At 47.8% G+C, this 12,589-nt stretch overlaps 1 protein-coding gene across 4 annotated transcripts in view; it reads right to left on the bottom strand.

Annotated features, from left to right (window-relative positions):
- Window positions 1-12,589, bottom strand: part of Ptcd1 (pentatricopeptide repeat domain 1) — a 30,699-nt gene that overhangs the window by 5,899 nt on the left and 12,211 nt on the right. Inside the window, exons 1-6 of one of the 4 annotated variants that reach the window (XM_013364925.4) lie at window positions 12,337-12,526; window positions 9,754-10,252; window positions 7,852-7,992; window positions 4,167-4,385; window positions 3,437-3,538; window positions 733-1,434 (exon numbers count right to left, since the gene is read on the bottom strand). In XM_013364925.4, the coding sequence (XP_013220379.2) occupies window positions 733-1,434; window positions 3,437-3,538; window positions 4,167-4,385; window positions 7,852-7,992; window positions 9,754-10,227 (1,638 nt within the window). In that variant the 5' untranslated portion in view covers window positions 10,228-10,252; window positions 12,337-12,526. Of the gene's footprint in view, window positions 1-732; window positions 1,435-3,436; window positions 3,539-4,166; window positions 4,386-7,851; window positions 7,993-9,753; window positions 10,253-12,131; window positions 12,527-12,589 lie in introns of those variants that run through there. The other 3 variants (XM_005339732.5, XM_078023729.1, XM_078023728.1) reach the window with 3 other exon arrangements.

A 12,589-nucleotide genomic window follows, 5' to 3' on the forward strand; every position in this document is an offset into this window, starting at 1 on the left:
TCAGTCTGAGGACAAGCTGCCTCAGGGGCTCAAGATTCAGAGCAGGAGGCAACACTGCCTGCAGTGGGAAGTGCTGGCTGAGGGAGCGCCAGGCCTGGTATGAAGAGGAGGGTGTCCCCTCAGCCTGCCTGAGTCAGGATGGACCACTGGGGAAGGGCTCTGTCATGTTTAACTTGTCCTCTGTGAGCATGAAGGCAGAGGCAACATCTGTCACCTTTGACTCTCACAAATGCCCAGAGCAGTACTTCTGGCAAAAAAAAATAACACAAAATCTCTTTATATGAATGGCCAAAACCCTGTCAAAAGCCCCAACACCTCCACCTGTTAAGCCATGCACATACAAGTCGTGCCTCCTGGTTTGCTCAGTAGAGAAATAAATAGATGTGACGCTCTGAGAAGTGTCCAGAGCGGAGGGAGTGCAGCCTTGCAGTGTGTAGGGTGAGGCCACTCGGGCTCCAGTGCCGGGCTGAGTGGCACTGCAGCCCTGTTTCCATCATATCCCCTTATCAAGGTGATGATGACATCTCCCTTCCCCACCAATCTGTGAGCTCCATGAAGATGGCAGGGGACAGCAGGGATGCACCTGGCTGGCTAGTGGCTCAATTTCCAGACTCACCCAGGGTCGAACCTAGAACAGGGTTCCAGATATAGATGAACCACATTCTACAGTCCAAGGGTCAAGAACAAAGAAAGAGTCCCTGACAGCCCAGAGCCTGCTCTGGAGACCCTCACCTTTGCCCCTTCCAGGTCTCCCAGCTTGCTCTTCTTCCTCATCAGTGTGTTGAAGAATGTCACATCAGCCTCCACCTGATGCCTGTCTAGGATGGTCAGCAGTGAGGACTCCGCAGGGCTCCCAGGCTTTACCACCTCAGCCAGCAGTGTGAGGGTTTTAATGTCGGGCTGGAGCCCGTGCTTTTCCATCTGGCCCAGGAAGCCCTCCAGGCCCCCTATCAAAGCTAGTCTGTCAGCAGGGGTGATCACTGTCCCAAAGGAGACCACAGCTGGGGAGACAGTTTCCAGGGTCAGGAGGTTGATCTCCAACTCCAAGGGAGATGGCTTCAGAGCCACTGGGGTAAGAACTGCTGTGTGGTCAGGCTCTGCCCTGGTTTCCACCTCAGATTGTGCCTTACAGGGCACTAGGGCCTCCCGAGGCTCTGGAAGTCCCTCAACTGCCTGAGAAGGTTCCAGAAACAGCTCCCTCTCCAGCGCCTCCACATGTACTCTGGTCATTACACCATCAATCACAGAAGAGCCTTTCTTCCCTGCCTGCCGCCTGCCTGGGGGCTGGAGCAGGACTGTCTCCTCTCTGGGTCTCAGGAGCAGCCTGGAGGCCACTTCTGGGTCCCCCAAGCCACAGTCCCGAGCTGCCCCTAACAGCAAGTTGTAGCCATGTTGGGTTGGCTTGAGTCCCAGACTCAGCATCTGCCTCCACACCTGTAGGAGGAGACAAACATGAGCTCAGTGTTCCCGCCTCCTAGTAGAGGTGGGCACTGGCAGCAAGCAGACATCAAAATCAGAAGACATAAGAAGGTTGGAGTGTAGCTCACTGGTACAGTGTTTGCCTAGCAAGCACAAGGCCTGGATTCCATCTCCAGCACCACCAAATTAAAAAAGAGCTTTGCACGTGTAATGCAACTTTAGTTTCTGCTCACGGGAGCCTGAGGCATGAAGATCACCTGAGACCAGAAGTTCAGAATTAGACTAGGCAACACAGTAAGACCACATCTCAAGAAAAATGTCTAACCTGACACCAGGCTCTGACAAATAAGAATCATCAGAATTCTGAAACTCCTTCCATGGGAGGCCTCACAGGGGCCTGCAATTCTTCTCTTTCGTCAAGTTCACCCCAAAATTGTTCTCGCAGTCTCATCCCTCTGCACATCGTTAGAGCCCCTTACCTAAGGGAGAGATGGCAGAGAGGCTAGGTTCTGGAAGAGCCTAGCCTGACTTCTAAGGATAGGATCCAGCAGTAACTCCTGAGTGCCTGCTATATGCCCAACTCCTGACTTAAGGGTGCTGAGGCTAACAGAGAATTCTCTTGAGAGTCCAGCACAGGGCAACATGGAGCCAGATTCGGAGCCAGCAGATTGCAGGGGCTGGGTTCAGGCCAACTGCAGCTGAAGTCTTGCACCCTCATTAGTTGTGAACACTGAGTCTCCATCTGCTCATAGGACATATTATTTTCATCTCCACTGTATGACATCTAGTACATTCAGTGTGTGATCAACGGATGCAGCTCTATTCATATCTGGGTTGCTCTGACACATTTCTGCTTTGTGGGCTTAGCAGGAATCTACCCTCAACCTGGGGTTAGGGCATATGTCTGACACCCTGCCCTCCTGAGAGATGTGTGTGCAGATGTGGAGGAACAGGTTAGACCCTAGCTCGGTGAGTCTTGCAAGAGGGCCACTGCCCACCACAGCAGGGCCTTGAAGAGATCCAGAATCTTGGCAGACATACCCAACAAGGAATAGCTGACAGATGGAGATTTAAGGGACACATACACCATCCTATGGCAGTTGGGATTCAGGGTCTAGTGTCAAATAAAATGTCAGTTAAAGGCCCAGCTTTTAGTGGCCGTAGCACCTCAGGCAGGTACTAACTTTTGTGAGCCTCAGTTCCCTCACCTGAAAAATGGGGCTAACAGTGTCTAGCAGAAGCAGTTCACCAGAGTGTAACACAAATAGGCCACTGCTACAATAGATTACTTCTAAGAAGAACAGATCAGTTCAAGGAATGAGAGGAACTACCTATATCCATGATGGCCAGCTAGCCACTACTTCTAAGGGTTCTGCATCGGGGATGGGAGCATCTGACCCCAGACTGTTCCTTGTAAGGGCACTCAGACTCTGTGCAAGGAGTTTGCTGAAATGCAGATTTGGACACAGGAAGTTTAGATGGGGCTGCTGCTGCTTGTCTATGGAGCATACTTTAGGACAGTGTGACTTCAGAAGTAGCTGTGCACCAGCACTGACACCAGCTTCCCACATGATGAGGAAAATTATCTCTGGGGGCTGAACTGGAATTAGAGCTGCAGGTTTGACTTTGGGATGAAGTACACATTTCTGGGTCACACCTGCAGATGCTGAGTGGAGAGAGGGGATGTGGAGTGGGCTACAGGCAGTCAGGGACCATGAGCTAAAGGGGCCTGGGCTGGCCATCCAGCACAGTGGGAAAGGTATGGGCTGGCTGTGCCCTCACTTGAGGACCAGCCCTGGTGTCTCCATGGACCTCATCTCCTGAGCACCTGTAAAATGAGAGCAGTGAGCCTCACAATGGCTGCTGAGAAAGACAAAATATGACAAATATAAAAATGCTTGGCATAAGGCAGTAGAGTAGCAAAAACTCAGGAAATGCACAAAGGATCATTGTTTTGCACTCCTGGTGCAGGTGCACAGGGGAAGGAGGGCAGGAAGGCAGGGTGGAAGGGGCAGACCTGCAGGGCGAGTCGGAAGCCTATCTTCTTGTCCTGGATGCAGCCCATGAGCAGGAAACTAAAGGTCTCTTCTGTAACAGCATGCCCCTTGTAGATGATTTCCTGGGAGGGAATAAGGTGGTTCCATTGAGAATCTGCAACAGGATCCAGGCCCAGGTGCCTGGCCCACTAGGCCAGAACCAGGCTCATGTGTCTTAATGAGCTAAGTGAACAAATATGGCACTTGGGGCCAGCTTGGAACCAGCTCCTGAGCCAAACATCCACCTGCCAGTGAGTGTGGGCAGCACCTCTGCATAGACCACACCCTAGCAGCCATGTTTGGCCCCTGGCCTTGAAGCCCTGGCCTCAATGTCCCAGCTCTATCATCAGCCAGCTGTGACCATGAGGGCAAGGCCCCCAGCTCTCTGGCCTTGGTTTCCTCATCTGTGAAAGGACAGGTCTTCTAGAATCTTTGGAACAACCCCACCACCATGTTGTGCTGCAGTGTGTCTAGTTCCCACTGGCCCCTTGGTGTGTCAGGTTTGGCTCTCCCCTCCTTGAGATGTCCCTTCCACCTCTCAGTACCTCAAGCCCCTACTCTGGCCCTCCAGTCAGTACAGGGGCTCCCCACCCCACGACTGGTGGCTTCCTGCCCCCCCACCCTGCCCCACAGCCTACCATTGTCTCTGCCTCCAACCTGCCCTGATGGAACTGGGCCCAAAAGGGAGAAACAGGGAGGGGGCTGTCCCACCTTGAACACATCAAGGCACATCCTGAGGTCTGAGCACTTGGCAGCCATCTTCAGCAGAGCATGGTATGTCTTCAGGTTGAACTGGACATTTTTAGCCTGGAGCTGCTGTCGTAGTTTCAGGGCACTCTGAAGGGCAGAGTCCTTCCAGGGTGACTCGGCACAGACATTGAACAGGGCTGTATATGTGGCATCTGAGGGCTCTAAATCCCGTTTTTTCATCTGTTGAAGTGAAAGAAATGTAAGATGTAGTACCAGGATCAGTTGGACACAGAGAAAAGCAGTTACCCTAGAGAGGTAATATTACTATAGTCCACTGACCTGAGGGCTAAGGCTGAGCCAAGGGACATTTCAAAGGGCTAAGGCTGAACCAAGGGACATTTACATATCTAAACCCAACTCTACAGAGGGACTCTGGAAACTGAAGACTTCACCCCAGAAATTCCAATGAGAAATCATTCTCGCTGAGCACCTGGTCACTTGTCAAGACTGCTCTGGGCCTGGGGTGTTTGCAGCAGGGGTCTTCCAATCCCTAACCTCAACCAGATCACCCTGATTGGCAAAGGGCCACAGGGTGGATCTGTCTGGGAAAAGAAGCACAGTGCTCACTAACTAAGGGGTCACGGGCAAGTGAGTTTTCCTTGCAGAACTGGGAATGAAACCATCATCCTAAAAGAGATGCAGGGGCTGGTAGGAGAGTATAGGTAAGTGATCTTGGGTGGCTCCCCACCCATTTGCAGCAGCCAACAGCAATACACACTCTTAAGACTATCCAACATCTATGTCACACTCTGGGAATGAGGGACCTATAAAGCCTCCAGGTGGCTGAGGAGGACACTGGAGTCAGAGCCTACTAGTAAAGCCAAGCACTCACTATTGCCTGGAGAAGGTTATCTGACCAATGGGGCAGGTGACCAGCTGCTGAGGCACTGAAAAGAGCCCTACTAGAGTCAGATCATTTGGGGCTCAAATCCCAGTTCCAATGCTCTCCTACAGGGCAACCATGGACATGTCCATTCTTCTCTGAGCCTCAATTTCCTTATCCGAAAAGTGCAGGTGGGCTGTGTGTGATAATAAACACCTGTAATTCAGCTAACGGAGTCTGACGCAAGAGAACTGCAAGTTCAAGGACAGCCTGGGCAACTTAGTGAATAAAATAAAAAATAAGGAGTTGTATTTGTGGCTCAGTGGTAGAGCACTTGCCTAGCACACGTGAGGCACTGGGTTCAATCCTCACAACCACGTAAAAATAAATAAAATAAAGTTATGGTGTCAATATACAACTAAAAAGTTTTTTTAATTAAAAAAATAAGAAGGGCTGAGGATATAACTCAGTGGCAAGCTGCTTTTTCCAAAAAAGTACTTTTTTCAAAAAAAAAAAGGGGGGGGGAGGAATGCAGATGATAATCTGTTCTTAGAGGAAGATGTACACTCTGTGTTTATCATGTATTTGATAGGTGTGAACAAAGGACTTCCTTCATGTCCTCAGTGGGAACCAGTAGTGATCAGAGCAAGCAGAGCCTATCCTCATTAAGCATTCATTAGAAAAAGAAAAATAAATGGCAGATGATCAAGTACTCACATGCAGTCCTAAATGCTGTGAAGGATACCCAGAAAACAGGGTGAAAAGGGAAAAAGTATAAGAAAACACTGGAGAGACCTAGCAAACACCACTTTCACCAAGTGACCAAGGTTCAAGTCATCAGTAATAAGATGTGTTGATGCATGTGCACCCTGACATGAAAGGGCACTAACCTCTGCGATAGACTTTTCCCACACCCCAACTCCTATCTTAAGAGAAAGCACCAGCCAAACACACTGATGGGTCTGTACCAGACCTGACCAGTGCTCTCCAAAACTGTCATGGTTGTGAAAAACAGGGAAGACTCATAAAATGTCACAGACTGCAGGAACTAGTGCCAGTCTGAAAGCCCAGAATGCACACAGGAATAGAATGAATGGAAAAACTGGTGAAATCCAAATAAAGTCTGGAATTTAGATCCCAGCCATGCACTGATATTGAGTGTTTTCTTTTGACGAATGTAGTATGGTACTATATGATGTCAATATGGCAAAAATTGGGTGAAAGGTATGTGGGAACTTTCTATACTGTCTCTGCAACTTTTTTTTTTAAAGAGAGAGAGAGAGAGAGAGAGAGAGAATTTTTTAATATTTCTTTTTTAGTTTTCGGCGGACACAACATCTTTGTTTGTATGTGGTGCTGAGGATCAAACCCGGGCCGCACACATGCCAGGCGAGCGTGCTACTGCTTGAGCCACATCCCCAGCCCTCTGCAACTTTTTTTATAAAGCTAAAATTATTTTAAAATAAAATGGCTATTTAAAAAATGCCTGTAATTCCAGTGACTGGAAGGCTGAGACAGGAGGATTATAAGTTTGAGACTAGTCTGAGCAACTTAGTGAGACCCTTCTCAAAATGAAAAATAAGAAAGGGCTGGGAATGTAACTCAAAGGTAAAGTGCCCCTTGGTTTAATCCTAAGGACTACACAAATACATAAAAAAGTAAACATAAAATACTAATTAGAATACATCTATAATCTCAACAACTTGGGAGGCTGAGGCAGGAAGACCACAAATTCAAGGTTAGCCTGGATAACTTAGTGAAAACCTGTCTCCAAATAAAAAGCATTTGAGGGCTGGGGATATAACTCAGTTGGTAAGTGCTTGCCTCACATGCACTTGAGGCCTTGGGTTCAATCCTCAGTACCACACACACATCAATAAGAACAACAACAGGCAACAAAGGATAGAGAATGACAAAGGCTAAATAGAGAAGCCCGGCTTCACTAAGGTGGTGATAAGTAGGGCAATCACTTAAGAATTCTGCAGATGTAAAGGAGAATTGCTACTGAATGGGTGACCAACTTCCCCCTTTTCTCCTTGCCCATTAGCTGGCATGTGAACTATTTTCTGCCAGCTAGTTGGCCAGGGAAGCCTCCTGTCTTCCTGTGCCATGACTATTTATTAGGTCTTTATTTATTCTGCAGTACTGGAGATTGAACACAAGGGCACTTCTATCTCTGAGCTACATACCAGACCTTTTTATTTTGAGCAGGGTCCCTAAGTCTATGTAGGTCTTTTAAAAGCTGTCATGCTATTCTACCATTTGTAAGTGCAATGACTCCCCCTTGCTTCCAGCTATAGATCATTGGACCTGGAGTGACAGGAAGACTAAAATCCCCAGAAGCCCCTGCTGGGTAAAGGACCCCCAACCTTCTGGCATCAGTAGACAGGCTGTCTCCGACAGATCTACCGACCTCCCCAGGAAGCCTTTCTTGACTCATGAAGGAAATAGCTTCCCAATGATGACACACCAAAGAGGTAAATGAATGGAAAGTAAAGTGATCTTCCAGAAGGAATAAAAGTACTTTCTCATGTGGAAGCCAGTGCATGTGGGTGCCATATGCAGGGGATAAAAAACAACATGAACCAGGAACAGTAGCAGAAAAGGAAGGAGCTGTGTGGGCCCATGGTGGCCCAGGTGGATGCTGAAGGTGTCATCTCAATTAATACCCAAGATCACCTTCGTTTTATAGATGATAACTCTGCCACCAGGGAGCTTAAGTCCTCCACCCAGAGTAAAGCACCAGCAAGTGGCACACTCAGGATCTGTACCCAGCCTTATGGTCCCAAAACCCATATTCTCTAGAGCATGTGGCACACTTACATCATTGTAGAGCCCGAAGGCTTTCTTCAGGTAGCCAGCCCGCCCGCAGCCCCCAATCAGCACCGTGTAGTTGTACTCGAGTGGCTGCAGTCGCTCCTCCTTTAGCATCTGCCTCTCAAATAAGTCCAGGGCTTCAGCCAGCTGGCAGGAAAGGGAGACAAAGTGAGGATGAGACAAGGGCTTAGGATGGCCTCAGAGACCCTCAGTAGAGGGAGGGAGGAACCGTCCTGACATGGTGCAGGGCAGCAGCTCTGGGTGACTATAAACCTCCACAGACCACAGTTGCTTTAGCCTCATCTCTACTCCCTATTCTACTCCCCGGTTCAATCCTTGGTTCACAGGGAGGGATGTGGCTTCATAGTAGAGCATTTGCCTGGTTATGTATGAGGCCCTGGGTTTGATCCTCCAACACCAAAAAAGATTATACATACACACATACACACACATATGTATATATTTTTAAATCCTCAGTTCACTACTTCACCCTTTAATTACTTTCATCTGTTAATTCAAATAATTACTGAGTCCTATCTATTATAAGCCTAGCAAAATCTATTCACTGGCTGTGAAGAAGAAGCTCCTCCCTCATGAAGTCATGTTGTAGTTGGAAAGACAGACCACAAAGTGCAGTAATGAAGAAATACATATGTATTTATGAACAAAAATTAAAGCAGGGAATACTGGAAGAAAGATACATGGGATTCATCTTTAGGAGCCAGGTGGCGCATAAACAAAGACCTGAAGAAGATAGGGGAGAGAGCCAGGAGGCTCTCTGAGGGAATAGTCAGTGCAAAGGAGTGGGCCTGGAAGATGAATGAGAAGTTGGGGTGCTGAGGTGAATGAAACAAAGTAAGAGATGAGGGTAGAGAGATAATGGAGGAGTGGAGGATGAGGGTGGCAGATCTTGCAGGCTCCAAAAAAAAAAAAAAAAAAAAGCCACGTGGAGATTTTGGCTTCTCTTTATTTCTTAACTTTTCATCCGAATGTACACAAAAGCAAGGAGAACAGTATAACTACAACTGTAAATATCTAGCCAATCCTGTTTCACCTGTAGCACCTGTAGCTTGCATGCCCCCTCCAAATACTATGTTTAAAGCAAATCTCAGTGATCCTCTCAGTTCATCCATAAGAACTTCAGCACATACCTCCAAGAGACTTTTAAACACAAAGTAATATCATTATCAGTCCCCACAAAAATAACCTTTTTTCTCTTTTTTTTTTTTTTTTTTGGTGCTGGGGATTAGACTCAGGGCCTCAAGCATGTTAGGCAAATTCTCTACCACTAAACTACACCCCAACATAAATGCCACTGAATACACTGGGAATTTGGGGGAAATGATTAACCCAATCTGCCTTCTGTTTAACATGACAGCTCTGTGCTGTGATTGACAGCATGGCAGGAAGTGACCAGAGCAACAAGTGTTAAGTGTTCTAATAGCTGAGAAGGGCAAAGAGAAGGCCTTTCAAGAGTGGGGCTGTGAGAAGTACTTAGGGCTAGCGACAGGCTGGGGGTAGAGTTGGTAAGAGCAAGAGAAGAATGAAGCATGACCTAAGGAAGTTTGGCCTTGGCAATGGAATGACAGGATTGCCATGAAGTGAGGTGAAGTGTGGGAAAACAGACTTGAATCTGTACAGGTGCCTGTGTGGATAAGCACAGGGAGATGACAAGGAGGAAAACCAATACACTGATCAGAGTCCATGGGAAGAACACAGCTGGAGATATACACCAGCTAGGGAACGTCAATGCCATGAGACTGATGGGTCAGCAGGGTAAATGATGCCAGGGAAGAAAAAGGGCCCATGGACCAAACACTGAGCATCTCAACATGTATTGTGGGGAAGGCTGGGTGGCCCACCACAATATACTGAGCTGCAGGAAAGCCAAATCCCAAGGTTCCTCACCTTTCCTTCCCTGATTAGGCGTTTACACTGAAGGAAGTACCAATATGGGGTGTTTCTTGGGCCCGGCCATGATTTTGGTTCCAGTTCCCCTTCTTCATCTTCCTCAATATTCTGTTCCCTGAGTCGTAGGTCATACAACTGGGGTGTTGATTTGTGGAATATCTTCCGGGAGGAGTATTTATTAGAGAGGGTTCCAAAGCTCTCCTCTTCTTCTTGAGGGCCTGTGGAGCTGGGCTGGCTTGGGTCAGAGTGGAGGCTGCTCATATTCTTCTGGCTCCCAGATTCAAAGGCAGCTGACAAAGGGGAGCTGCTGAAGGCGGCTAAGGCTGGCTGAGTTGGCCCCACAGCCCTCAGCCACACAAGCCCCTCCCTGCCTCCTGTCCACTGGGCTCCAAGAAAGTCAAAGTGCTGGAGGCCCAAGAGCCCCAAGGGGCGGGCCCAAGAGAATAGGCGGACAAGTCTCACGGGGTCCATCTCTGTCTTTTCTGTCCCACAAGGCCTGGAATACATCAGGGAAAAAAAGAAGTCAACTCAAAATCATAGTCATCAAAGACAGAAGGAGGACAGAGAAGTGGTTAAAGTGGGCCCTGAGGTTAGATTCTAGCACTGTCAAACAACTATCCATATGCCCCTGGGCACTCACTGCTCCAACATCAGTGTCACCTCTAAACTGAGATTAACAAGGTTACCCACACAGCACTGTAGCAACAGGTGAGATCATGATGCATTAGATCAGCTTGGGAGGCTGAGGCAAGAAGACTGTGAGTTCAAAGCCAGCTTCAGCAACTTAGAGAGGCCCTAAGTAACTCAGTGAGACCCTGCCTCTAAATAAAACACAAAAATGGGATGTGGCTCAGAGGTTAAGTGCCCCTGGGTTCAAACTCTTATACGAAGCATGTAGCACAGTGCTGGCATTGTCAACACTTATTAGATAATAAGCTATTGGTATTGTCAAATCATGATCTATGAACATGGACACTAAAGTCAGAGCCAAGTTAGAGTCCTAGAACCTGTTACTTGACCTTCCTGTGCCTTGATAGCTTCAACTGTAAAATGAAATTACATGAGATGCTTTTAGTACAATGCCTGGCATTTAAGAGGTATTCAAAACCTGTAGTTATTGGGGTGGGGTTGTGGCTAAGTGGTGGAACACTCACCTAGCATAGGTAAGGCACTGGGTTCAATCCGCAGCACCGCATAAAGATAAATAAATAAAGGTATTGTGTCCTTCTACAACTAAAATATATATATATATATATAATATATATATATACATATTATATATATATAAAAGCTGTAGTTACTATCACTTATTAGGAAAAATTTGTTGTTGGCATTCTAGGCCTCTGCAAAAGGAATCTAACTCAAGTGTTTCTTTTATGGAAAACTCGTGGACAAATAGGGAAGAGCTGTGCTGTCCAAGACAACAGCCACTGTGGCATGTGGCTACCGAGCACTTGCAGTGTGACCAGTCTGAAAGGTGATATGGCTTTAAGTGTAAAATGCACATTGGATTTCAAAGTCTTTTTTACAAAAAAACTAGAATCTAAAATACACATTAATAACTTTTAAAAGTCCTGAAATATTTCAGCTACGCTGGGCTAAGTGAAATATATTATTAACATTCATTTCAAAGTTTCTTTTAATTTAATGTGACCATTTGAAAATTTAAAATTACTTATGTGTTTGATATATATATATTGTGTGGGTATATATTATGTGTGTGTGTGTGTGCTTAACCACAGAGTCACATCTCCAGCCCTTTTTTATGTTGTTTAAAGACAGAGAGGGTCTCGCTGAGTTGCTTAAGGCCTCCCTAAATTGCTGAGGCTGGCTTTGAATTCAGGCTCCTCCTGTCTCAGCTTCCGGAGGTACTGAGATTACAGGCTTGCGCTAATGTGCTGGGCCTTGCATTTTATTTCTTTTAGACAGTACTGAGCTAGAGATTTCAGCGTGCATACTTTAAATCCTTTAATTTAAAAAAATCAGAATAACCAGCTAACAGCAGGAAAATATTTTAAGGTATGGCTGTATTGGATGGTTGCCAATGAAAAGACCTCGGAGGTGATAGAAGGTTGAACAGATGAGTGACCAAGACGAGGTAAGGAAGAGATTTGCTGAGGTCCTGCAGCAGTACTATAGCAATACATACACATTCAGGCTGCGCTAGTATATGTGCTTCTCTTCTCGTTCGATGTATTAAATAGCGATATCCTGTCATAATTTCAAGGCGGAAACGAGTGTAAACGGTAGATCCAGGTGCCGCAGACGCGGCTCGAACACTCATCTCCGCCTGAAATACCAGGCGCTGCTAACGCAGCTCAGTCAGAGACAGAAATGCCCACTTTCACACAGAGAAAATAAAGGAATTTTCTTACCAGGTCTGAAATCCTGAATTAGAGACTCCCAGCGCCGTTCCCCCTTGGAGGGATCCGCTGGACCCCAGATGCGCTCCGGGACCCTCGGGCCAACCCTGACCCCTCTCCACCCGCCTTTAGAGCCCGGTCTCCTCCCACGACGCACAGGCCAGGCTCAGGCTCCGCCGAGTCCGGGGACTCCTGCGAGGAGCGAACAGGAACTCACTCGAACCTTCCAGCGAAGTGAACGCCGCCCTGGCCTCCACGTCCCCGAGTCCACTCCCCGCGGCACCCTCAGGGTCACCCTCTCCGCGATGCGTGCCTCAACCCGGCCACGCGCAGGCGCAAGCACATTCCGCGTCGCGAACTCGCGCGCGGGCCGAAGCAGGCGTTCGGCTGGCGGCTAGGCGAGCCTGGCGGAGCGGCGGCACTCTGCGCTCTATTGGCCGGGTCTGGACAGGCGAAAGGGCCGGCGCGGG

This window comes from Ictidomys tridecemlineatus, chromosome 10 (genome assembly GCF_052094955.1).
Source record: "Ictidomys tridecemlineatus isolate mIctTri1 chromosome 10, mIctTri1.hap1, whole genome shotgun sequence".
In the NCBI taxonomy this organism is placed as follows: Eukaryota; Metazoa; Chordata; class Mammalia; order Rodentia; family Sciuridae; genus Ictidomys; species Ictidomys tridecemlineatus.